The sequence below is a fragment of the Panthera tigris genome, chromosome A1 (assembly GCF_018350195.1).
Source record: "Panthera tigris isolate Pti1 chromosome A1, P.tigris_Pti1_mat1.1, whole genome shotgun sequence".
Classification (NCBI taxonomy): domain Eukaryota; kingdom Metazoa; phylum Chordata; class Mammalia; order Carnivora; family Felidae; genus Panthera; species Panthera tigris.
The window spans coordinates 174,174,057-174,201,362 of record NC_056660.1 but is presented as its reverse complement, the minus strand read 5'-3'; the positions used below and the strand labels follow the sequence as shown (position 1 = coordinate 174,201,362).

The 27,306-nt window shown below is 48.3% G+C and overlaps 1 protein-coding gene across 3 annotated transcripts; it reads left to right on the top strand.

The window, feature by feature from the left end:
• The first annotated feature begins 2,128 nt into the window (after positions 1–2,128).
• MSX2 (msh homeobox 2) lies at positions 2,129–8,012 on the top strand. Of its 3 annotated transcripts, XR_006208914.1 has the most exons (3): positions 2,129–2,575; positions 5,108–5,285; positions 6,396–6,468. XR_006208914.1 is itself a non-coding variant. In XM_042959742.1 (2 exons), the coding sequence occupies exons 1-2, from the start codon at positions 2,197–2,199 to the stop codon at positions 6,818–6,820; spliced, it is 804 nt and encodes a 267-aa protein (XP_042815676.1). In that variant the 5' UTR covers positions 2,129–2,196; the 3' UTR covers positions 6,821–8,012. The 3 variants fall into 3 exon arrangements, 2 of the variants coding, with proteins under 2 accessions (XP_042815676.1, XP_042815677.1); XM_042959742.1 differs by lacking the exon at positions 5,108–5,285 and having other exon boundaries at positions 6,396–8,012; XM_042959743.1 differs by lacking the exon at positions 5,108–5,285 and having other exon boundaries at positions 2,129–2,603; positions 6,396–6,467.
• The last annotated feature ends 19,294 nt before the right edge of the window (positions 8,013–27,306 follow it).

Here is a 27,306-nt window from a genome sequence, read left to right as displayed (position 1 = left end):
AATTTTCTTTCCCTCTCTGGACATCAGGGCCTGAAAGTAGTGAGGGGAATCCGGCTTCTCCTGTCCTAGAAAAGTTCATTAAAAGAGCTCTAGTAGTATTGACTTTTAAATTTTTCCCAGGAATGAGCCTGTATGCCCCTAAATTAACAAATATGAACAGTGTGTTTTCAGGAACAATTTTAAAACAGTGCCTGAGTACAGCCCAACTGAAAGCTGGAACCCTTTTGTACACTTTGGCAGCTTAGGGCTAAACGAATTTCAGGTTTGCTTCCAAAATATATAGCCTGCACCTTGCTGGGTACCTCTAGAAGGCACAGAACTTAATCTGGATTTACCTGTATTGTATTTGAGATGCATATCAAGCCAACTATCATCAAGTATGACTCAAGGGGAAAAAGCATACATCTCCAGATAGTTTAATTTTTTAAAAAACGTTCTCTGAGCTTCCAATTTGTTGGGGGGTGGTGACAGGATGTGCTTGGTGGGAGAGGGACCCAGATGTTTTAGAAGACTGTGGTTAGGACTCCCTTTACTTTTTAACTTTTTGAGAACATTTCTAATGGTCTAGTCGGACTGAATTAATTGACCAGGGCAGACTGTTTGTGCCTCCCTAAGATTCAGATCATGCCTATTCAGGACATCCTCAGCCAGCACAGTTTCACTCCAGGCAGATGTTTAGGGTGAAGAAAGCAGTGCCTCAGAGACATGGGTTTGGGGGGGGGGGTGTCACGTCTCTAAGATTCTTGAACTGGGAGATAGCCTCCAAGGCTTGATCATTTCAGTAATTAAAAACAAAGTCCCTTCCTTGCAAGACGCTGGGAACTGTTTAGCAAGCATCTGCTGTGTACAGGCCCTGAGCTGGAAGATTTCTATTTATCTCGTCACTCCCGGGTAATCCTTGAGATATAGGGGGGAGCAACTGCAGCTTGGAGAGGGTCATTGGAAGCTCTTCGGTCTTGGGCCGGTGGCCTGCAGAGGGATCCGAGGCCTCTGCGCCCTCTAAACTCCCTCTCCCCTGTCCCAGGGCTGGTACAGTCATCACTAAGGCTTTGAGATGTAATTACCCAGGGTATAATTTGGGGCTGGGTGGGGATATATATGCTTTTTTTTTTTTTTAACCAGGTGCAATGAATAAAAAATGTGCTTCTCAAAAATGTACACAGGCCTGGGGTGTGCAAACTCAGAACCTAGTATTTCTGAGATTTGCAAGAGGAAGGGAAGGACTAGGTACTATCAGCGCCTTTTCCTTCCTCCTCCCCCTTGAAGGCAAACACTGGCACCAAAACACATGACAAACATAGGCTCAAACAAACGCACGAACACACAATACACATAGTCTTGGGGAAAAGGTCGGATCCGGGTGTCGCCCAGAGAAGAGATTCAAGGGAAAGAAAACGCGCGGATTACAGTTTCTAAGAGTGCGCTGGGTTTGTCTCAAGTGGAAGAGATGGGGACCACTGCTTTAAAATTTCCAACTATTTGGAAAACCAGCTCCTGACCATCTTTCGGGCTCCCCATGTCCCTTCTTCCAGGGGAGTTACAGTAACAGCTCTCGCTGTGGAGCATTTGCCAATAGCAAGATACTCTTATAAGCGCCATGTATGTATAATTTCCTTTAGCAAGGATGCTGGCCCCTGCTTTCAGTGTTGTCTCCTAAAAATGTAAAGTTAGCCCAGTTTCCACGCATAGTAGGCGCTTCACAAATGTTTTTGCAGTGTGAGTTGGAGATTTTAAACTTGTTCTGGCGGTGGGGGTTGGGGAAAGTGGTGTGGGCGCGAGGTGCCTTTTTAAAAAGGGGTCAAAAGAGAGAAGAAATGGGACTCGGCGAACTTCCTCTTTAAATAATCGGCCTTAATTACGCCATGGACTTTTCAGTTTTGGCGTGATTATAACCCTTGAGGGATCGCCTAATAACAACTCTGCTGACTGCTCCTGTAATTAACTCCTAATTTATTTCAAACAGGAAAAAAAAAAAAAAGGCCCCAGCCTCTTCCTGGAGAGCCAATCAGACGCGAGCGTCTGTGGCGTCAGCGCCAGAGCCGGCGCGGATTGGCTGAGCCGAGTCTCCCACTTCCCCTTGGAGGAAAGGCACGGCTCCCGGCGCGCCCCTCCCGTCTCCCCCCAAAAAAGTTTGAGTCGCCGCTGCCGGGTTGCCAGCGGAGTCGCGCGCCGGGAGCTACGTAGGGCAGAGAAGTCATGGCTTCTCCGTCCAAAGGCAATGACCTGTTTTCGTCTGATGAGGAGGGCCCGGCGATGGTGGCTGGGCCGGGCCCGGGGCCTGGGGGCGCGGAGGGGGCCGCGGAGGAGCGCCGCGTCAAGGTCTCCAGCCTGCCCTTCAGCGTGGAGGCGCTCATGTCGGACAAGAAGCCGCCCAAGGAGGCGTCCCCACTGCCAGCCGAAAGCGCCTCGGCCGGGGCCACCCTGCGGCCGCTGCTGCTGCCGGGACACGGCGCCCGGGAAGCTCACAGCCCCGGGCCGCTGGTCAAGCCCTTCGAGACCGCCTCGGTGAAGTCGGAGAACTCAGAAGACGGAGCCGCGTGGATGCAGGAACCCGGCAGATATTCGCCGCCTCCAAGTGAGTGAGCGTCCGAGCCGGACAAGGGGTAGGCGGGGGCCGGTGTCACAGGCTGGGGGAGGGGGGGGGGGACGGAGACCCCCTCTGCACTACACGCCCGGGAAAGCAAGCCTAGGAGTTCTGGCTTCGTATCCGCGCATCGCGTGTTCGCGATCCCCTAGCTGTGCAAAGTATCCGACACAATTGAGGAGTCGCTGGTCTTTGAAGGGCGAATCCTAGCTGGTTCGCCGGGTCGCTCGGTTATCGGTTTCTCTGGTCCTCGGCCCCGCGCTCCAACCATTTTGCTCACTTTTGGTTCACCGTCCAGCGGGTTTCTGTCCCAAGAATGAAGGGGAATACACTTTTAATGAGCACGCGAATGTGTGCCGGGCAGAGGCGGAGGTGCCTTACCTCCTTTCAAAGTTTACAACCCAGCGGGATGTGCCCTTATCTTAAAGATAGACTGGCAGAAATCTAACCCCCGGCATTGGGTAGAAATCATTACCGTCCTCTGGGTCCCGATCCCCGGAAGGGATGGCGGCAGAGGCTGGTGCCAAGGCGAAAAGTCTCCCTGTCCCCGCAGCCAGTACCTTCGCAGGGAGCGGGCTGGGGTCAGGCGCGCGGGGCGCGGGCTCCGCTTGGCTCATAGTAATAATTAACAGCATTCCAGCAGCGCTTGAGATTTCTACAAAGTGATGCTCATTAGTTCACCAGACCCTGATCATTGCTGGAACCCCAAGTGTAGGCGGAGGCACAGGACCGGTGGTTACCCCCTTTACAGACAACACCAGGCTTTAGGAGGACTGGACTTGCTTGACCCGGGTCACCAACAATGGCTGAATCGGGCAAAGGGTCCTGGTGTCCAAACTCTGCTCCTCTGCATGGTGCCCTGACCGCCTTTGATCCCTTTCCCCAAAGAAACCAAGAGGAGGTCCACACACCTGCACCCCGCTTCCTGCCAATGAGGCAAGACTTGGCCATGCAGGCCTAGGAGAATTTATTTCTCCTCCAGCCTTAGCATTTATTTTTGGGCCTGGGTCCTTTTGCATTTGGAGAAGTCATTCCCTATAGACTCTTTAATTTTTATCTCCTAGCCTTTACAATTTCCCTACCCAGTGCACCTTTAGAAAAGGTGAGAAAGAGGGGGTCTGCGGAGGGACCTTTTCCAAAGCCAGTAGAATCACACCTTTCTCCATTTTCATCAGTCAGCCCTCAGGACTCGAGATGCATAGTATTTTGTGAACAAAACAAGGCCATATACCCAGGCCTCAGTGGCTGTCCCCTCTGGCATAGCTCTCCACCCTGTTAGAAACTCCGAAAGATTCAAAGGGTGTGGAGATTCAGGACTCAAAGAATTTAAACTCAAGTTTGCACAGTGCTTTATAGCACTTTTCACCATATTATCTTATCTGATCTCTGTGTGGCTGCAGCCGGCCTCCTGGTAACAGAGAAGGACATTTCAGCAGAGTTCAGAGGAATCTGCACACACTGTGTTTGGGCTTGACCAAAAAACAAAAAAACAACCTTGGGAATATTTGATGATCACCTATCTGGTGTGGCAGACAGGGCTCTGGGCATTCTAAAATGTAGTACTCTGAGCCACACTACACGGTATTTACCCATTTTCTTGATGGTGAGATAGAGGCTCAGAAACTTTAAGAAACTTAATTTGTTAGACAAATATTGAGTGCCCATGGATTTCTAGGCCTGGGTCGATGTCCATGAACACATCAAGGATTCAGGCCTTACAGAGAGTGGTGTCCAGAGATCAGAAATCCTCACTTCCTTAGGCCTTCAGGTCCTGGGATGGCAATTCCCCACTTGCTCTGTAAACAACCCCCCCTCCCCACTCTGTGGAGATGAGCTTCCCTGCTAGGGGGTAAGGCAGTTTGGGGCTCTGGGTATGACCTTCAGGAGAGAAAAATCCAAGATTCTAGAGAAGGGATTTAATTTAAAAACAAAAAGTGGTTCATTTGGTGCTTTGGGCCTAGAAATGGCAGTGGGAGCCCTGGGGCAGGAGCCTGGGGCAGGAGCCTGGGGCAGGAGGGAGCCACCTGCCTGGCCAGGTTTGTTATTTGGAGGAAGTAGGGTAACTGCTGTTTTGCTTTGTATAACCGCATCCATCCTTTGACTGGTTTAGAGAGGGGAGGCAAGGTAGGGAGTGTTGAGAGGAAGCCTCTGGACTTTATGGCTATGATACAGGTGTGCAATCCCTGTAGCTCGGGTTTTATCATTCAAATGCAGCCTCTAGAGCGGCCAGGATGACTGTTCGGGGCACAGATTTCTTCCAAACAGAGAGTAGGCTCAGGCTTAGACTCTAGGAGCTTGGTTCTGAGTTGCGACAGCTGGGTCCTCCAGAGAGCTAGGTCAGGTTTGGGAAGGGTGAAAGCGGGTCTCTGAGTCTCCCCACGGTGTTGTTAGTTTATTTGTAAATTACGAAGTAGGTGCCCCCCCCCCCAGTTTATTTAGGGATTTGCCTACGCAAAAATCTACACTCCTGTGGTAGTTTCTTACCCATCCCTCACCCAGATTTCTGGTTTTGATTGATTGCAGAACCTACTACTTGCTTTTCAGTCCCGAAAATGATGCTTCATAATGTCACATTAGGACAAACCCAGTTCTTGTTGGAAATGGAGGCTGGGTGGGACTTGTTGTATCACCCTCAAGTATGAAGTGTAAACTCTTTCTTGGGCCATCGAAGTAACTAAACAAGAAATGTGACATTCTCCCCGTGAGTACTTTGGAGTTACTACTGTGGCTACTTTGGGAAAATTAGCATAGCTCGTAAAAGCCAAATGCAGAAAATTAATTGTTTAGCATTCTGCCTCTCAGCTCCACACTCTTGCCCCCGCCTCCCTTTAAGGAGAAGAAGCCCCAAGTTAGTTGAATACCATGGAATCACAAAGATGCCCCATGCTATGACTTCCTATAATTGAATCCATTTTAAATATGGAGTTTGGATGCCTTTGGCATACCTTTGTTTTGCTTGTTACTCCCTCTTTCTAAATCCTGGCGACAAACTAATCGTTTACACATTTGCTCTAAACCAGAGAGTGGGTAGGGATGATAAGATGTCATCACATGCTCTCAACTCAGAGGCAGCATGATTTCCCCTGACATTTACATTTATGAGCGAGCTAATTTTTCCCTCCTTCTTAGTAAACTTTATATTACAGAAGCACCAGGCCAAGAAACTTACCCCACGTTCAGGTCTATAAAATGATGTTCAGGTTGTATAATCTGTAGACTGGATGGAATGACAGCTGCATGGCTGTTTATTGCATGGGGCTGCTCCCAATCCAGAGATGCTATTAATTTACCGCAGACCTTATCTGCACGATTATCCTTCATAAATATGCTGATGCGCTCCAACTTTTCCCGGTGTGGAGAGGGGACCAGCGCAGTTTATAGGACCCTTTTCATTTTTCTTCTTATGGGATTATCTCAGCATTGTAGAGAAGTGACGATTATCATGAATCCCGCCCCCCCCCCCTTTTTAAAGACCAGAGAAATGAAGCTCAGAGGACGTGGATTTTGTTTCTCAGAGAACATTCAGCTCCCTTGGCTTAGGAAGGGTCCGCTTATAGATAATTCTATTTCCATTATCCATTATGCTGTAGGTTCCCATATAGATAGTTCTATGCACTGTTAAAATCCCAAGCTTTTTGTAAGAAGACTCAGTTTTTTAAATCAAGCAATTTATCCACTTAAATATGGTACTTCTCCCACAGTTTTGACAGAGGTCCCTTTCTGAAAGATGAAGAGAGGAAGGCCTGTGCAGGGGTGGACACACCTGGAGAGAAAGCCACGTTTGCTAATTCCCTCCCTCTCTGTTCTCTAGGACACATGAGCCCCACCACCTGCACCCTGCGGAAACACAAGACCAATCGGAAGCCACGAACCCCCTTTACCACGTCCCAGCTCCTCGCTCTGGAGCGCAAGTTCCGCCAGAAACAGTACCTCTCCATTGCAGAGCGCGCAGAGTTCTCCAGCTCTCTGAACCTCACAGAGACCCAGGTCAAAATCTGGTTCCAGAACCGAAGGGCCAAGGCAAAAAGACTGCAGGAGGCAGAACTGGAGAAGCTGAAAATGGCTGCAAAACCTATGCTGCCCTCTGGCTTCAGCCTCCCTTTCCCCATCAACTCACCCCTGCAAGCAGCATCCATATACGGAGCGTCCTACCCCTTCCATAGACCTGTCCTCCCCATCCCGCCTGTTGGACTCTATGCGACTCCAGTCGGATACGGCATGTACCATCTATCCTAAGGAAGACCAGCTCCATAGACTCCACGATGGATGTTTGTTTAAATGGGTCCCCCCTCCCTCTCCAAGAAGGCTGTACCAAGCCGATACTCCTGCTCCGCAAACTTTGCATGCACCACCCTAAGTGGCTAGGCCCACAGGGCCACCGACATAGTTCGAATTTCTTTAGGCTGGAGGCACCAAGTCCCATTTTCTTGGTGTAATCTTCTAGATGCCCCCTTCTCCTTTCACAAAGATTGGCTCTGATGGTTTTTATATATAAATATATATGTAATAAAATATAATACATTTTTATACAGCAGACGTAAAAATTCAGATTATTTTGAAAGGCAAAATTTATATGCATAGTATCTATACTTTTTTTCTATGTATCACCTTCCTAAAAGAGTCCATTTGTTCTTTCTTAGAGGAGGCACAAATTATTCGCTAAAATTGCTGACATTGGGTGATTTTGATGGGATGATTGCCTTCTGCTTATGGAAAACAAAGATTAGAATTAGAAACACGCCTAGGAATTAGATAATGGAGAGATTCCTCAAGAAGACGGGGACACATCATGTTTTTGCATTTTTACACGCATTAAAAAACACATTAGGTACTACCATATTTGGCCCTGTATTTTTCCCTCTTTCTACACTGTTACAGATTGTTAAAGTTTTAACCTTTTTTTTTTTTTTTTTTGTAAGATCGATAAAAGGGGGTTGGGGATGAGAAGAGTCCTAAGGATGCCTTGGGGTAAGGTGGGACTTGGAAGTAACTTCCTAATTCCTCTCAAGGCTGTTGCTTAACTCCATTTCAGATAATTGGAGAGTACAAAGTTAAGGCCTGTCGGGGAGAATTGACGGGTTCTGTGAAATACTACGTACGAGTCAGTCCTCACACATTGCAAAGGTGACTGGGGGGCGGGGAGTGTAGTTAATTCTCTGCTTAAAAAAAAAAAAATATCTTGTAACCATTACCTATATGCTGAATATTCTTGAACAATGAATAGATCCAGAAAGAAAAACAAATCCTGCTTTCTCTGTGTACCTGTTGTATGTGCTAAACTTATTAGAAAAATTTATATACTTTTTAACATGTTGGGGGCAGAGGGGAAAGCCATGTTTTGACTTGCTAAAAAATGGCCTTGTCAAGCAGCCCATTTAGCTCCTGGAACTTCCATCTTTCTATCAATCTCCCCCCTCCCCCCACCCCCACCCAGTATACTTTTATCCCTTTGAAAGGGTGCCTTGTATAATTTTATATATTTTATTGAAGAGTTATTTCTTATCTCTTATTCTGAATTAAATTAAACATTTGTTTTATTGCAGTAAAGTTTGTCCAAACAATTATTTTAAAGGGTGCTCTCTGTTCTTAGCTGGGTTCAACTCCAAAATGCCCCCAAGACTGGGGGAGGGGGCTGGTGATTTTTATTAGGATGTTAGTGTGAATCAATGAAGAGTTGTGCCCAGATTCAGCCTGGGTTGGGGGAGTCGATCGCAAATAGCGAACCAAGTACTTGGAGATCATTCCTCTGGCAGCTTGTGTTAGTTGTGGAAAAGAAATGGAATTGCTGTTCGGTTTTTCAAACTCTAGTGAAAGATGAGCTTAGAAGAAGTGGGGGGGGGGGGTCCAGGGATCTGAGAGGTTGGTAGATGATCAAGGGAAAATCTTGAACTTGAAATCTGCCAGCTACCAAAAGGGCAACCGATTTAAAACTGGGGGGAAGGGACCTATAGCTCTTTGCAAATGGGGATTGTAACTAGATGCATTCCCTGGGTTGGGAGGTGGGGGTGGTTGCCTGCTGCCCTTTCAGGAGTGTGTCAAATCGCATTCCGTTTACCATTCCTCACTCCTTCCAAGGAGATGGACCCCGAACAAATGCTCTTTTCGGTTTGAAGGGGGAAGGTGGTTCATTCAAGCCCCGTTTGCTTTGCAGCCTCCCTTTCCACTGGGTACAGAACGGGGTCAGGCTTGGGTTTTGAGGCATCACCATTAAAGAAAGAAAAAAAAAAAATCGCAGTGGGTGAGGGAGGCCGAGACGGATCTTAAATTCCGCTTTTTATTGCACAAACAAATCCGAAGTGGCTACTGATGATACCTTTCTGAGGTCTGTTTTCGGATGAGAAACGACGGGGGCCCCGGGAACGCGGGCAGAAGGGAATCGAGAACTTCAGGCTGCGGAAGCGGAGGGTAGGCAGATAGATACCGGGCATCGACTAGGACTGGCGCTTTTCCGTCTCACGTTTTCACTGCGCCGACACCCCGTTTGGAGGTGGGCGCCAGAGACTGCATTTTCCCGCCCGGCGGAAGCTCCCGCGGGTCGGGCGACGAGTCTGAGATCTCCCAGCTCCAGCGCGGAGCGAGAACCGAGCCCACAGACCTGCTTCCAAGCTGGGGGCCGACTTCTGGCCGCTGCACCGCTGCGCTCCGGAGCTGAGCCCCGGGAGCGTCCCAAACCTCCCCAGTTTTCGCCTCTGCCATCCCGATGGGCCTCTTAATCCCAGCCCGGAATCCAACCGCCACGTTGGGTCCTTAATTAGCCCGTCCACCGAGCTTCCTTCCCGGCGCCGCTCGACCCCGCAGCCTCGGGCGATCTCAATCCCGGTTGGGGGATCCGGAGACCGCAGCTCCGGGTTAAGACAGCTTGCCCTCTGGAGGAGGGGTTCGCACGCAAACCAGGGTGCGATCAGGAGAATTGAGACTGCGACCTGCGTGGCCGATGGGGTGGATTGGAAACGGTCTGGGCGACTGCGCATTAGCCCAATCGCCCCAAATCCCAAAGGAAAACTGAGGCCGGGAGCGAGAAAAAAAGATGTGGCTCAGGCTCAAGCATACACATCCCAGCGCTACCAGGTGGATGGGGTTACCGAGGCGAGGATGCGGCAGGGCTGCGGGGACCTCGACCACAGCCAGAGGCCCCCGGGGCCCAGGCGGTGCGGCTGACTCTGCGCCTCCCTTCTAACCTGCCCCGTGTTCGGGTTAGCGGTCGCCTTGGTCCCCACCTCGGTCAGGCTCTGTGCGCCAGGAGTTCCAGAGACTGGACTGACAACCCGAGGCAGCAGGAGAACCCTGATTCACCTGGGACCCGCGAAGCCGTGCCTTGGGACTTAAAGCCGAAGATGCCAGTCCTCCCGTACTTTCAACGCTTTCACCAAACTTTTCTAGAAAGACAGCTCTGCTTTGGGGAAAGAGGGGAAGAAGAAAGGAGAGGAAATCACATTTATTGAGCTCCTGCTCAGTGCGGACAGAAGTAGGCATTTCCTCGCACATTTCATCGAATCCTTGCACACTCCTTGGGGATGTGTTATTGATGCCATTTCATAGATGAGAAAACCGAGGCTCAGAGAGGGTACTCAGTAAGGTCACAGAGCCAGTAAGTGACAGCAGCAGAACTGAGGCCTAAGCATGAGCCTGGTGGAGGGCACGAGGGCTCGCAAAGACAGGCCCTGCAGAGGCTGTCTTAGACATAACGTGGGGGTCTCCAGAGCTCCCCGGATTCCCAAACCCGGAGAGCTCATCTCCGGAGCATTACTCTCCATCCCTTTCCCCACCTCACTTTGGCCAGCGGGGCTTTCCCTATCCCTAGGGACCTGGGACTCAGCCTCCCCACCCTCCCCATCCCTGCACCCCTGCGGAGGCGATGCTGGGGCAGGGCCGGCAGGAGGTAGGCAGCGAGGGCCTGGCTGGCTGGGAGCAGGCATTGGCAAAACGTCTGCCTGACCTGACTGAAAAGAGGATCCTTGCCTTTGAGCAGAACCTTGTCTGACCGAATGAAAACTCCCACGGCCATTCTTTGCTATAAAAGCCGCTCATTTGCCACGGGTTGGAGAGGCCATTCCCCAACCCCCACTCCCTCTCCATTGCTGGGTTTGGAATAAACATAAACCTCATTTATAAAAGAACCCACGTCAGACACACACACACACACACACACACACACACACCCTGAAATCACAGGGCCCAGTTGGTGAAGTTGATTGTGCCTGTGTCCTTCTTCAGTGTAAAAAAAAAAAAAAAAAAAAAAGATTTCCAGATTGGTGATGCTGTAGGCCTCTTTAATGAAATTGGTCAGACAGCAATGAAGAAAAGTCGGCTGTCAACTCCTGGACCCCTCTCCCCCTGTTCTACCCAACCCCACCCCCTCACCTCCTCCTTACTAGAAACTAAATAAAAAGCAGTAAAATTACTTTCCGAAATAGCCCGCTTCAAAGCAGAACAGAGTACCCGGCTTCGGGAGTCCTGAGTCTTGCCTTGATAAGGTTCATAATAATCAAATCCGAACTCCATCCACCTCCTCTGACTCTTGCCAACCTCCTCCGGACCCCTCTGCATTTGTTGATGAAAACACTTTGATGTCCTGAGTTCTCCAAACAATTATTATTATAATTTTAAACAACCTGGTATTTTCCATTACTAACGGCTCGGGCTTTGAAGTTACACCTCGTAATTTCCTAAATTAAATAAATCATTTTAAGTTTGCACTGGGAGGCTTTTAATAGCGGAGAAAGGAATATCATTATCTTATTGAGACCCAATTGTGGTGGCTCCAGCTTGGCTGTAGCTGGGGGCAAAGTAGGCTCACTCTAACAGACATACTTTATTAACCTCCCATAACTCTTGAAAGAACATTTTTATATTTTCTTTGATTTCCCCCCTCCCTCTCTTGTTTTAAAGCTGTCCCAACCTTTAATTAGTGCCTAATATGAAAAGCATTATTTTTTTAATGCTATGTAATTTACCAGCGGCAACAGGCCAACTTAACAATTGTTTATTAGACTTGGTTTTTCACACAGGGCAAAGAATGCCTCTCCAAACCCAACTTTTCATGGGTGGTTGCACTAATTAATACAGTGTCTGAGGCTCCTAGGGGGTTTTTTAATATTGAAGCCTATGGGGGCGGAAGGGGGTTTTAGAAGTCCAGCTCCTGCCGACGACGTTCTCGCTCTGATTTCTTTCATGCTGTTTTGATCCTGTCTGTGGAGTCAGCACAGACAGAAAGTGTTCCCTGGCTCCGGAGACTCCGGGGATCCCGAGGCAACGGCCCCCAGGAACCCCAGCACCTCCACTTGTGATTCATGGCCCGTGGGGCCCAAGCTTGGGATGCAGGGAGCCCGTTGATCACCCTGGGCTTGGGGCGTGGACCCCCTTATCCAGCCAGGAGGGAGAAAGAGCTGGCTTGGGGCTGGGGCTGGGCTGGAGTTGGGCTGCTGGGGGCAAATGCCCGGGGCCTCCCAGGCACCAGGTGATGCTTGGCTCGGGGCACCGAACTGGCAGAAAAGGAGGCAGGGCCTGGGATGGAAGAGGGTGAAGCTGGGGAGGGACCCAGGCCAGCAGGGCATCCTCTTCGTCCTTCTCACTTCTTTCTCTTCTGTCTTCCCCAGTCTTTGTCTCTCATTCCCCATCTCGTCTTTAGTTTCTTCCCTCCCCTGTTGCCCCCTCTTTCTTGTTCTTTTCTTTGCTATCTCTTTCAGTTCCCTCTCCTCAACTTTCATTCTTTTTCATGTTCATCCCACTTTACATCTTTAATTTTTTTTCTTCTCTCTACTTTCCTACTATCTATACAATTCCTCTAACGTGCTCTCCTTCTAAACTTTATTTTCTTCTCTTTCTGCCACCTTGCTCCCCTGTTGCATCTCTCCATATCCCCCCCCCCGTTTTCGATTTATTCTCATTCCCACTGTCACCTATGTGTCCCCTTCTGGCCCTTTGTTGCCCTTCTTTCTGCCCTGGTTCTAGCGTTCCTGCGGGATTCCCAGAGTCCGCCCCAGCGGTTGGCCTGGCTTCTCTGGGCGCTGCGCCCTCACGCAGGGGGCCCCTCGCCACCAGTCCCTTCTGCGCCCTTGCCTCCCCCGCTGCACCTGGAGAGGGAGCAAGGGAGAGACCCCTGGGCAGGAGGAGGACATATCATCCGTTTTCTCCCTGACCATGGGCGTCGCGGGCGAGAAGGGCAGCGCCAAGCGGAGAAGAGCCGGGTCCCCGCGCGCGGCCCCCTCTGCCCCGCCCGCCGCCGGCCGCCCGTTTGATGTCGCGGGCCCGGCAGGAATGCGGCCGGGTTATCAATCACCCAGCTGGATCCTGAAGGTCTCGGCCTAATCACATTTAATTGCTCGTGGAGGCCCACTCTCGCCCCGGGCCGGCCGCCGCGCTCAATTACTCCCCAAATACCTGCCATCAATAAATGCGCGCTGACACCGGCCCGGCCCGCTCTGCTGGCCCGGGAGACCTCAGTCGGCCAGGCGCCCGCATCCCACCTCCACCCCACCCCCACCCCCATCATTAAACTTACACCTCGACGCCACCGGAGGAGCAAGCCAAGCAGATAACAGTCCCCTCTTAGCGCTTCCCCAAGGGCCAGGCGCGGGTGCCCAGCGATCTACACACATCAGTTAGGTGGGGTCTCAGCACCGTCCGGAGATGCAGTTACCATCTGCGTTTGGGTTAAGGGAACTTTGGTTCCTCCATTAACGTGCCCGGGGTGGCAGAGGTAAGCAGTGGCCCCACTGGGATAAGACCTAACGACCCGGCAATTCCACAGGCCTTGAGTGAAAGCACGAGGCAATAGTGCCTCCCAGAGGCCGGAGATTTACCTGGGGCCCCTGTGCTAAGGTGTGTGGGCCGGCACCTTAGGCCAGGTACCTCTTATAGGATCTTCTTTATTCCTCCCTGCAGCTTTGTGAAGTATCCCCGTTTTTTGTGTCCCCATCTCCTAGATGAGGACACGGGGGCCTGAGCCCCCACCTGAGCTGTGGGGAGCCTGCCCTCAGACCGAGGCCCTGGCTTGTCTGCGGTCTGAATGCCATCCTTCGCTCCCATTTTCTCTCTTTGCCTTCCCAGAAACCTTGACATTCAAGAACCGTGAGCTCTCCCATTTTCACGGAGCTGAACGGTAAGCCTCAGACACCAAGCTGCCCAGAGAGGTGGCAGAGCAGGGCTGAAATCACACAGCCCGTGGCTCAGAGCTCAGGAAGCCATGTCAGGGGAGCTATTTACATGATATTATCCTGCTCTGTCGAGAGCCTTTACTTAAAAGAGCACATCACGTCTGTGTTTCATGTAGTTTGCCATTCATGGGGAAGTAATAGCTGTACATTGAAAGAAAGATGAAGAGGGGCTCACTGATGTCTCACTGCGTGAGGCCAAGTGGTCAGATTAGCTTAGGTCGGTTTGCAAATAATATTGACAGCGAACGTCCAGTGAAGAAAAGCAGGAGATACATATGTATATATATATATATATATATATATATATATACACACACACATATACATATATACACGCATATATATATATACACATATATACACACTTATATACTTACTATATATATACTTATATATATATACTTATATATACTATATATATACCACACTTATATATACTTACTAAATATATACATATAGTAAGATACTGTATATATAGTAAGAGTTATGTTAAATATATATTTCGTCTAATCGAAGACACCATCAATATAATACACATTTTATATGTCACTAAAAACAATTGCCAACTATGATGTAATGTTTAATCACCTAGGATTTTATTTTGCACCTATTTTAATAGCTCTTATTATTAAGAGTTCTTCTAAATTAAAAAAACAAAGACGAAGGGGCAAGAGTCATCTGAAGTCCGCCTTTGACTTTCTTTAGTCCCTTTAAACCCTCCTTCGATCCTTTATTATATTTATATTTATAAAATGTATTCCAGTGTCCAAAATACTCACATCCTCATTTGGCCCTCAAGGTAAAAGACGGGATACTTTCAGTATCACCACGTCTTAGAAGAGAAAACGGGTACCCAGAGAGGTAAGGTGACTTCCCTGAGATCACACAGCAAAGGAATGGAGGCAGGCTTGACAACTAATTATATTTCTTCCCACCTGGGTGAGGTTAAGTCCTCCCAGGACCAGAGATCTGCTTTGCTGGTTCCTTTTTTCTCTTTCTTTCCTTCTTTCTTTCTGTGGACTCAAAAAAAGTGTACAGTTTCCTGAAAGGGGTTTCTGGGTTGCAGGGCCTGATATAAAAAGAGCTTTTTTAAATAGCAAAGCTCTGCCTATTTTTATTTCAATGCTGAGAATGCTTGATGATGGAAAAACTGACTTTGTAAAGAAATTGTATATAAGACGCTAAGTGCCTCCTGAAATCCCATCGCAGAAAATCACCTGAAAGGTGGTGGTGATGGATGAGGCACTTATTGATGTGAAATTGGCCAATTCAGGGAAAGTCTGAGGGCTGCAAAATGTTCATCCCTCCTCCTTCCCACCGCATCGGCTGTTCACCCCGTCTAGTCTTTCCAGTTGGATTTCTCTTTGTTTAGCAATGGGAACAGAGAAGAGCCAAGAAGACCACATAAAAAGTCCCAGGGGTGGGTGTGGGGAGTAGGATCTCGGACTTGAGAATTCCCCGGAAGCAACTGGACAGTGAAGTCATCCTGAATGGATGCGGGGTGGGGGCGGGGCAAGGCTATCTCACATCAGCATCCACGTACTGGCACAGGGCAGTGTGAGGTGGTCCTGCCTTTGGGACCAGACCTCCAGACGTATGTTATTCCTAGGGTTAGGGACATCTCTGCCCTGCACAGATATCACTAAAGGACAGCCCACTTTGGTGAGAAGGGAAACTGAGTTTTCCCTTGTAAGTAGCAGGCAAGTGCCAATAAATTAGGTCTTGGGAAGAAAGAAGCAATTAGAGAAGGCAGAGTTCCCAAGTCGGGGACCGACGAAAGCTGAGTCGCCTCAAATGTCTTTTTCAGGGGCAGTAATGCCCAAATTTCCCTTCACACACAATCCCTGGCTAGGTTGGGGCTAGACAGTGGCAATCATGTGCTTTTTAGAGCAAATTAAGTGAAACTGATGTGTGACGAGTAGGTGGGGTTCAAAATGGCAACATTAGAAGCACACCAACTAAACCTTCCTTTTCCCTGAATCAGCAGCAAGTGAAGACTATTTTCAGGGGCTCCTGAGTGGCTCAGTTGGTTAAGCGGTTAAGCGTGCAACTTCAGCTCAGGTCATGATCTCTCAGTTTGGGAGTTCGAGCCCCACATCAGGCTCTGTGCTGACAACTCAGAGCCTGGAGCCTGCCTTGGATTCTGTGTCTCCCTCTCTCTCTACCCCTCCCCCATGTCTCTCTTTCTAAAAAATAAATAAACCTTAAGAAAAAAAAAGACTTTTTACTGAGGTCTCAGCACGCACGAGGCATCCTGAACATTGATCCCCTCTCACCCCAGGACTTGTCTGAACTTCTCCAAACAGAATTACTCAAATTCTCTACAGCTAAGAAGAAAACAATGATATTGTTCATCTCGTTGGATCATAAATGGTTAAATGAGCACTTCCTACCTGCCGGGCAGGATCTGGTCTCTACCTCATTTCATTTTAATCTGCAGAATAACACCGTAATGTGTCATCCGCACTTTGTAGATAAGGAGACTGAGACCCTGAGAGATTATGTTACTTGCCTTTGGTCTCACCACCGGTGAATGGCAGAGCTGGGATTTGAACCGTTGGACTCCAAGGAACATGCTCTCAAAAGTACTCTTGCAGAGCGTTCACTTTCATCAAAAATTTGGGGTTTATGTCACCTACAAGAGCAGAAACCAGGACGAAGGAGATGGTCCTCGGGCCCATTGGGTTTCTGAATTGATTTAAAATTAAGTTGTCACCTGAAGCTAAATGACATTTCAGGTTAATATCTGGAACCGGAGGTAGGATAACAGTGAAAGCCCACACGGTAGAATCTCAAGGCAGAAGGGAATTTTGTGATGATATGGTACAAGAACATTCGAGTGGAAGTGAGTTGCCCCAAGTCACATAGCTGCAGCTAGGTAGAGAGCAATATCGAAAAACGAAAATGGAAAAAGAAAAGACAAAAAGGGGAAGAGTTACATGTCTAGTTCAGTTCAGCTGATCAGAGCTCAAAGGGGCCTTAGCAATTTTGATTTCTTAGCGACCTGAAATCCAGGCCTATTATACGTTTAATGTTAGTAGCTCATTAAGAGAAGCAGCCTGGACCAAGGGCACCAGGATGGGGGCGGGGACCGGTTTCGGTCCCCAATAATATCCATCTCCCACAGCCACTCCAAATTAAAAACATGTGTGTATATTATTTGATCTCATCAAATCATATTTTCCCAAGCTTAGAGAAAGTGTGAGTAAAAGCATTTTTTTTTTTTAAAGAAAACTTTGCTATTTTTATTCATCTTGTAACATGCCATCTTGGTAAAAATAGCATGCTGGCTGGGCATTAAGACAAGCCTCCAGCCTCATCATATTCCCTTCTGAATAGATTGCTCTGCTTATGTTCTCCTTTTATTGATATGTCGGTGCTTCCACCAAAGACCGCCAAATGAGATACCCGAGTTACCTAGTTCAAGTTCAGACTAGCCACTGGTGGCTTTCTGGGTCTTGACTTAACTCCTGTAAACCATGGCTGGAGTTAGCAGTGGGGAAAGATAGGAAGCACGTGGAGGAAAACGTTTCGTTCCGTCTATTTTGGAACCATGTATCTAGTGCTTAGAACAGTGTCTGGTCCAAGTAGGTGCTTGGTAAGCACAGTGTTTATTGAATAAGGGAGGTGAATGTTTTCCCAAATGACATAACCGTTCTGGAACACTGTGGGGGCTCTGGGTTTAACGGATTTTGAAAGTTTCAGAAAATGTCGTGAGTTCCAACTTTTAAAGAGTCGGTTCAGTTCACAAGACAATAAAAATGATTTGCATTTGGCAAGATGGGTCAGGTAGTGCTATCAAGGCAGTTATAAAGAATTCTTGATTGGTTCAAGTCTCTGATGACTAGTCACAGAAGAATATTAAAGAAACTTTCACGACCTTGACTGGTGTGTTAGCCAGACTCCGCAGAGCCAATTGTACTTGTCCTTACGTTTCATGGGCAAAAACGCATTTAAAATATTGCATTAAATGGAACCCTCCTGAATTATAAAATTGTCTAGGTGGACGTAGGACACTTCTTTAGAGTTTGTTTTACAGTGTGGTCCAGAGGTTAATTAAGGCACCCGCTGACACGAGTGCAAGAGGCGGAGTCCTGGCTCTGAGCTGTAGCTAGTTTGGAAGGAGAGGAGAATCTCCAGAAAATTTTCTTTTATTGTCTTTAAGCCTCGGGTTTCTCTTCTGTCATGTGGCACTTTTCCTGGCTTCGGTAGCCCTCAGAGGTGTTTTTCAGAGGCATAATGAAGGCATGATTAGCTTTCTAGAGACCTTGGGATCAGCGATAGGATTTAAAGCAAAAAACTTCTAGGAATCAGGTGGGAAATTTAAAAAGTAGTAGTTTCAGAGTAAAACGGGTCATCCCTGCCACACTGAACTGCATTCAATTCGAAGTCTCTTTAGGGATCGGGGCACGATGACTCTCTCCACGACGTAACAATGTTAATAATGCAGGTCGCAGAGCCCAGAGCCGGGGGTGCAGGAAGCCTTTGTGAAATTTATCTTGATTTTTGCAGTTATTGTAAAGAAACCTGACCTCTCACGTATTACTAACTCGTAGAACGTAAAAATCTCCCCCAAAGTCTGACAGTTGCCTTACACTTATCAGAGCCCAGATTTCTAAACTCCGGGCCAGCGTGAGGTCTCACGTTACTGGGGCTTCATCGCTTTTTTTTACAAATATACTGCAGGTCATTCGCTGGTAGGTTATGAAATATGATCGTAAATTAAAACTAAACGGCTCACATAAAACAAATGGACAAAGAGCACTTTGTAATGTCGAGGGCTCCAGTTTGATTGTGTTGGTTCATTTATTTGGGTATTTAGAGGATTTCAAGAAGCCCACTACGCTAAACGTATGGCATGATGGTAGGCATGTGGTAGGCATGTTGTCCCGCTACCGTAGAGCTTTGCCCCAAAGCCCATTTCAGAACCAAGGAGTAAGGAGCGACCTGTGACAACCTCACAGGTTAAAGGCTCTGTCACCTACATGGCTTCTTCGAGGCAGGCAGCATCATGGGGAGGAGGAAAGAGAGGCTCATACCGAGGGGTAGGGTCATAAGGTCCCCAGAAGAGTTGGGACTCCCGCCGCAAGCAGAAAATCCACGCTAAAGGATGTAAGATTTAGTTTTCAGAGGAATTAGGGGTAGGTCAGTCCTGGAGCCGGGAGACGGGTGGTGTGGGGGGATAATGTGGTAAGATTGGTGTAGCCTTTGGAGGTTGATCCTGGCAGGTGGGTGGCGGTGGTGGGTGTTTACTGCAATTGTAACTCTTCCAGTCAGGTCAGCGTCTTACATGCCCAATTAATTTACAAACTCCCCAGGCAAAGTAAGCAAATCCTGGAGTAGGAACACACTCCGCCACACTCGGGGGCTGCCAGTTGCTCTGTTGGGATTTCTTTTTAGTGCCACTAGATGTATTAAAACTGAGGGGGAATGGTAGAGAAAAGAGTGTTATGTATGATGAGTCCTTGTCATAGAAATTACTTCTTTTCCTTACATGTATTTCTTCCTCTGTTCCTTCCATCCTTGGTCCCTCCCTCCTCCTCCTTCCCCCCTCCCTCCCTCCTTCCTTCCTTCCTTCCTTCCTTCCTTCCTTCCTTCCTTCTTTCCTCCCTCCTTCCTTCCTTCCTTCCTTCCTTCCTTCCTTCCTTCTTTCCTCCTTCCTTCCTTCCTTCCTTCCTTCCTTCCTTCCTTCCTTCTTTCCTTCCTTCCTTCCTTCCTTCTTTCCTTCCCCCCTCCTTCCTTCCTTCCTTCCTTCTTTCCTTCCTTCCTTCCATCTTTCTTTCCTCCTTCCTTCCTTCCTCCTTCCCTCCCTTCCTCCTTCCCTTCCTTCTTTCCTTCCTTCCTTCCATCTTTCTTTCCTCCTTCCTTCCTTCCTTCCTCCTTCCCTCCCTTCCTCCTTCCCTTCCTTCCTTCCTTCCTTCCTTCCTTCCTTCCTTCCTTCCTCCTTCCCTTCCTTCCTCCTTCCCTCCCTCCTTCCTTCCTTCCTCCCCCCTCCTTCCTTCCTTCTTTCCTTCCTTCCTTCCTTCATTCCGTGGCAAAACACCCATAACATAAAATTTACTATTCTAACCATTAAGTGTACATTTCAGAGTAGCATCAGGCACATTCACAATGCTATGCAGCCATCACCACCATCCATCTCCAGAACTTTTTCATCTTCCCAAACTGGAACTCTGTACCCAGTTAAACACTAACTCCCCATTCCACCTCCCCCGGCCCCTTGGAACCATCATTCTACTTTCTGTCTCTCTGAATTTGCCTACGCTACATACCTCATGTAAGCGGAATCATTCACCATGTGTCCTTTGGTGTCTGGCTTATTTCACTAAGCATGTTTTCAAGATTCATTCATATCGTGGCTTGTCTCAGCACCGTCTTCCTTTTTAAGTCTGAATGATATACCGTTGTGTGTATACCACAATTTGTTCGTCCATTCAGCCCCTGATGGACGTTTGGGTTGCTTTCACCCTTGGCGACTGTGAGTAATGCCGTTATCAACATGGGTCTGTAAATATCTGTTCTAGCTTTGGCTTTTCAGTTCTTGCCCCCTTCACCTGTTTCGCCTACCCCCCAAAGCCCCCTTTTGAAGTATGTGTTTATGTGGGGTTTTACGTCTGTCTCCTCTCCAGGCTGTGCCAGCCCTCTGGGGTCTTGTCTTCAAGAAGCTTCCGGTTTGGTGGGGAAAGAGCCAGGGACTTGCACAATTACCGCCCAGAGGTGCATGGCACAACCCCCAGGGAGGCTTCAGAGCCCTGGGAGTTGGCAGAAAGGGGAAACCGAGTTGCCAGGGCTGATGCGGCGGCTTCACGGAGGAGGCAAACTTCTAACCATGTCTTGAAGCACGAACATCTCTTTCCGAGTAGAGGAAGAGCACAGAGACTAACGGAACCGTGCAGGCGGTCGGGTGCTCAGGAGGAGCAAATGGGCTTTGAGGGGGGTCGGGAAGGGTGCAGACTCTAGCTCAGCACTCCTGGGTTCAGATTCTCACTGCACTAACCTTGGGCAGGGCACTTAACCTCTCTGGAACTTGATTTCTTCGTATGCAACTTGTGGGGGACAATTTCACTTCTCTTGGATGATGTTGTGGGGATAAAGTGAGATGACATAGAAAATGCGACTCAGGATGCGTGGTTAGGAGAACACCCTCAGGGCTTGGAGGTGAGCCTTGTACCTCGTGGTAAGGATTCTGGTCCTTTCTTTGGGCATCGAGTAGCAGTGAAAGCTTTTCAGGCAGGTAGTGACAGGGCCTTGTGGGCTTTCACTTGCAGGGGAGGCCTGGGGTGCAGACAAAGGGCTAAACTAGCTGTCTTCCCTGGTGTTATTTTGGATAATACGGGGAATAAAACCAAACCTCTCAGTGTTGAGGCGGGTGGGCGTGACTGAACAGCACTTTCAAAATGACCCATTTTGCTCATGAACGGTGGGGCAGAGAGTACTTTTAATCATTTATCTAGCACTGGTCCTCCCGCATTGTCTCCTCCAACACCTCACATTGTCACCAGAGTAACGGGCACAGAGCAACGTCTCATGGATACAGAGAATTCTACCACCATACCCTCTGCCTTTCCTTCCTTCCTCCGTTCTCCAGTTCTCCACCCCCCACCCCCCCCCGGCCAACATCGTCTCGAGCCTTTCCCTTTCCTTGTGACAAGGTGGCTGACGACGGTCTGAAGGATTCTGGGGTGGAAGTGAACGCGTGCCAGTTGAAAACATAGAAACAAAATGCCTGCACCAGGAATCTCCAGACCCTGGGCTTTTACAACCTCTGAAAGACAGGCAGTGCCCCCCCCCCCGCCCCCCGCCCCCAAAGACTTCCACTCTGCCTCAGCTTTAAAAGTCAGTCTCATGAAAGCCTTTCCAACATGCATTTAAAATCATCCATCCAAAAGATAACTAAATCATGGCCATTCATTGCTCTCAGCCCATCACACTGCAATGAAAACATGTATTTAACTGAGAAAACACTGAGCCTTCACTCTCCCCGGCCCCTGTCTCCTTTCTTCTCCCTTTCTTTGACGGCTCCAAATGTTATGATTCATCTCAGCACTGCCTAATGCAGCAGTGAATTACAGGCCCCAGAGATTTCCAAACCCGGAGGGGTCCGGGGAGAGGACGTCCTTCAGTTCATCCCGGGCATTCTCTCTCCAGCCCACTGTGTTTGTTCCTTGACTCCTTTTGACCATTCCTTATAACAGTAGCCAAGCAGAGGAAATTAAGCTTTTGTATTGAAACTAATCCATGACCCTGGATAATTTGTAAGAGACATCTATGAGGGGTTAAAAATGAGCCTCCAACTGCTTGATGTGGAGATGTCCCAGAAACACCACGGCTCCCTTGGTGGGATCACAGAATTTCAGTGTCGGATGAAAGGATGTCAGACCACGCAGTGCCCTTTGGGAACATCTGCCTAGTCCAACTCTCTTGGTGTGAAATATGGAGAAACTGAGACCCACAGAGGGGAAGGGACCTGCCTGGGCCCCTAGAGGGATTTTGCGGCCAAGTTGGAATTTACCGTGGGGTTTCTGACTCCCTGTGCCTAGGAGGGCTAGATAATTGAGAACAATGTAGCCCTGCAGTTATCTGATGTTAACCTGTTAACCTGTTATCCAATGGTCCCCGTCAGGTGAGCATTCCATCAGTCTGTCCTCAGAGTCCAGCCTCCGGGCCAGCTGCCTTCAGAAGCGCCAGCCCCCTGTGCAGTGAAGTTATGTTTTCCAGCGGCCTTTTGAAGGGTTTAAGGCTCTAATGTCAGGACTAAGGTGTGAGGCTGAGAACGTGTGTGCTCTCTGGGCCTTGGTCGCCGAGGGCGATGGTTAGTAGTCACATCTTGGGTTGTTGTAAGCATTAAATGAGCTCGCGGTGGTAAAGTGCTCAAAATGGCATCTACTCCTAAGACACAGGAGCTGTTGCTATGATCCCTGCTTCTCCCATTCCCCGTCTTTCTCACGGAGAACACCTGAGAAGGACAGCTACCACGTATTTATAAACGCCAGGACCCGTAGACCTCATTTCAGCTTTCTGCACCCGATTGAGATGCCCTGACCCAAAAGATATTAAATGGGAGCCTTGTAGACACTGGAGTATGAATCCCAGCCCCACCGCTATCCCGCCATGTGACCCCGGGCAAGAACGTCAGCTCTTTCTGCCTGCCTCAGTGTTCTCTTCTGTGAAATGGAAATATTGGTCTTGACCTTTCATGTGAGGAGCCCTCAGTTAACAGGGATTTACAGATGACGGCACTCGGGATAACCAGTGAACAAAACCCAGATCCCGCCCTTTGGGAGCTCACATTCTAACAGAGGAAACAGACAATAGAATTAACACAAACAAATAAATGGACACATTCTTTCATTATGTGAAATCAGCCCCAGCTGGTGCGGAAAGTGAGGACATCCCCTTACATCAGAGGCGCTGATGTCCAAATGTCTCTTCTAACTGACCGGAGCTGATACCTGCAATGTTTTTTCCCCCTTTTAATTGTGGACATTTTCATAGTAATTTTTTTTTTTAATTTTTTTAACGTTTATTTATTTTTGAGATAGAGAGAGACAGAGCATGAACGGGGGAGGGTCAGAGAGAGAAGGAGACTCAGAATCTGAAACAGGCTCCAGGCTCTGAGCAGTCAGCACAGAGCCCGACGTGGGGCTCGAACTCACGGACCACGAGATCGTGACCTGAGCCGAAGTCGGACGCCCAACCAACTGAGCCACCCAGGTGCCCCAATTGTGGACATTTTCAAATGTATCCAAATGAGAGAAAATAGTATAAAGAGCTTCACTGACCATCACCCTGTTATTAATTCATTCCCAAACTTGTGCCATCTAAACTATCCCCACCCACTTCTCCTCTTTCCCGGGGCTATTTTGAAACAAATCTCGGACATTATGTCATCTAACCCATAGGCATTTTAGCATGTACGTTTAGAGATAAAAAAATTATTTAAGAAAACATAGGCAAAATGTTATTATCTCATCTAAAAGGTGACAATAATTTCTTAATATCATTAAATATCCAGGCAGTGTTTAGATCCGTCTCCTAGCTGTTTAAAAAAATGACAGTTTACTAGGGCTCCTGGGTGGCTCAGTGTGGTTAAGTGTCCGACCTCGGCTCAGGTCATGATCTCACGGTTGGCGGGTTCGAGCCCTGATCGGGCTCCCCGCTGTCAGTGCAGAGCACAGAGTCCGCTTGGGATCCTCTGTCTCCCTCTCTCTCTCTGTCTCTCAAAAATAAATAAACATTTAAGAAAATACAATTTATCGAAAATAATATGGAACTAGGGTCCATACATTGCAAACTGTTCATATGTCTCTCAAAATTCCTTTCAATGCCTAAGCGTCCTTCTCTCTCTCTACTGTTTTCTTCCAACAAGTTTGTTGAAAAACACCAGGGCTTTTGTCTGTATGTTTTCTCACAGTCCGCATCCCTGTGGTGTTATACAATAGGCTCCTCTGTCCCCTGTTACTTTTGTTTTCCTAATGTTTATTTATTTTTGAGAGACAGAGAGAGAGAGAGGGAGAGGGAGGAGAGCACACAAGTGAGCACAAGCAGGGGAGGGGCAGAGAGAGGGAGACAGATGATCTGAAGCTGGCTTTGCACTGACAGCACAGAGCCCCATGCGGGGCTTGAACCCACAAACTATGAGATCATAGTTTGAGCTGAAGTCGGTCCCTCAAACGACTGAGTCACCCAGGCGCCCCTGTCCCTTGTAACTCTTAAAAATTGTTAGTTAGTTCTCGAGGTTTGATCAGATTTAAGTTCAATTTTTGGAAAGACTATTTTATGGATGACGTTATGTTCTTTCATCACAGGGCACTTCATGGCTGTTTTTCTCTTTTTGGGGATAATCAACCAATTCCTAGATTCATGACTGCTTCAGAGGTTGTGAAGTAGTAACCTCCCAATTCTATCATTTGCTATCCATTTATGAGCCATAATACATCCATAACAAGAAGCTTCTCTCCATCAGCTGTTTGGTTGCCCATGGTACAGTTGACATGGAAAGGCAGGAAGAATGTTTGATCCGTTCTCTTTAGCTGCCATCTTTCAGAAGAAGGAGCTAGTCATCTAGCCTTCTTCAAAGGTCAACAGACTCATGGCTTTAAACATATTTTGTGTCTTTTAGTCTATTCCAGTTATTTTTTTGAGGCACAAATGGTCCCTCTTTGGCCAGCGTGAGCTTTTTAAAGTGGGCTTCTTTTTCATATAGCTTCACTCATCTTTGAAAGTTTCCTTGCTTTCTACTAAAAGATGATCCAGGCTCGTCTTGTGTATTTCCTGCCTCAGGCATGGGATCGGTCATTTCTCTAAAGGAGTGCTTGTCCCCTTGAGTGGGCAGCAGCATTCAAGGCCACAATCAGCATAGCAGAGATGTCCATTGCTAGCACAGAGCTTACGTAGGCATGAACATGACTGATATGTCATGGCTCCCTAACCAGACTTGGGAGACAGGAGTAGGGCACATAGAGAAGTGTTAAGTGATAGGAAGTGTAAGCACAGGGTGTCACGTCCATGCTATGGCAGGACCTGGTCCAGCATGAGGGTTCGGGAGAGGCCTCTAGAGAAAAAGGAGGTGGGGATGGGGTGTCGGGTGGGACTAGAGGAGAAATACTTCTTTCTTAGCCTGTAACTAGATGTTGAACCCTCAGAGGGAGGGTTAAGGGAGTAGGTCATGACACTGACGTGTAAAGTGTGACGTCATAGACAACAAACCTCTAGTGGTGAAATTCAAACCACCCAGCCTATGGGAAAGGGTTCGCTTCACAAGACTCCCTCGAGGCAAGGACTCCTGTTATTCCCATGTAAGAGTCTGTGGTTTATGTGAGATTAAGGAATTCGCTGAAGGTGACCTAGTGAGTAATTGGTAGAAACGGGATTTGAACCCAGACTTTCTTTTTTTTTTTCTTTTAATTTTTTTAATGTTTATTTATTTTGAGAGAGAGAGAGATAGAGTGCGAGCAGGGGAGGAGCAGAGAGAGAGGGAGACACAGAATCCGAAACAGGCTCCAGGCTCTGAGCTGTCAGCACAGAGCCCGACGCGGGGCTCGAACTCACGGACCATGAGATCATAACCTGAGCCGAAGTCGGCCGCTTAACCGACTGAGCCACCCAGGCGCCCCAAGAACCCAGGACTTTCTGATGCCAGAGATGAGCCTCTTAATCACTCAGCTGTGCTGTGCCTTCACCCAGTGTGTATTCACATACGGGTTTTTGTTTTGTTTTGTTTTGTTTTGTTTTGTTTTGTGTGCTTTGCTTTGTTTTGTTTTCCAAACAAAAGGTCTCACAGAACGCTGAACCAACCCACCAACAGAAAAATCATGTTTTTGTCCAATTGCTCAGGTGGTAGTGACGCTTACAGAGCGATACGTTGCGGGCAAGTGAGACTGACAGCAGAGATACATGCGTCATCTCGAGTGAGCTTCGTAGAGCATGAATGCGCACACGAGCCATCCCATTGTGATTCCTTGTAAACGCAGCTTGGTTCTTCCCCAGTGTCTCCTCCTGGAGCTCTACCTGATTTTATCACCAGTTTTCATCCGAATCCACTGGGGAAGGCGATTATTCGGCTTTTGTTTCTTGGCCAGGAATCGCTGGATCCTGAAAGCCGGGAGAAGACGTGGCAAAGAGCCGGCAACCGCACACGCCACGATGGCGGAGGAAAGGAGAGTGCATATATGGGTTTTAAGACACCCCTTTTCAAACGGTTAAAACTCACTTCCGTCTCAACCAGCCGAGAGCCTGAATCTTGCCCTCTTATCTCCCTCTTGGCCAGATTGCTTGCTCCCTTGTGCCCTGCTCCCAGGACAACTTGAAATTACACCATGGCCCCTAAGTCACCGTGTGACATGCAGCCAATTCCTTCACCTCTTTGTTCCTCTGAGCCTCATTTTTCCTCATCAGTGAAACGGGGCTGCTAATATCCATTGGCGATGGAATGATGTGACATAGGTAAAGCACAGAGTGAGTGCTAAATAAATGGCAGCTGTTATTAAAAATAGTGAACCAAAGCTAACACGTGTCACATCATTTGAAGGCCATTACACCTAGAACAGGAGGTATGTCACCCACACTTTATAGAGGAGGAAACTGAGACACAGGCAGGGGAGTCTGCCTGTCTAAGGTCACACAGACTAGAGAGTAGCACCAGCATTTGAACCCAGAGAGAGCCCTGGGGCTTAATTAAGCACCCTGCTACCTTAATAGGGAGTCTTGTCCGGCAGGGGCCTGCCATTTCCACCTCGGGACCTTGTTCACTTGTACCCGCCTTGCTGGAAGGAAAGGGAATTTTGCCCAGAGATGGAGGTACCTGCTTTCAGAGGCCTGCTGCTGGTTGGAGCAGGTGACCCACCTCTCAAGGAGCCTACTGAATACCATTCTAGAAACTTCAGCAGCTCAGGGTACAAGGGGTTTTCGCCATGACACTGAACCGTGAGCGGGCGCCGAGTTACTTCAGTAATTACCAGTCTAATAAAACCTCGCTCTCCTTCCTACAGAACTCAAATTAGAACACTGGCATCACTCTAGTGCTCATACTGGGAGAAGGATGGTTTTTAACAATTAACTTTGGGG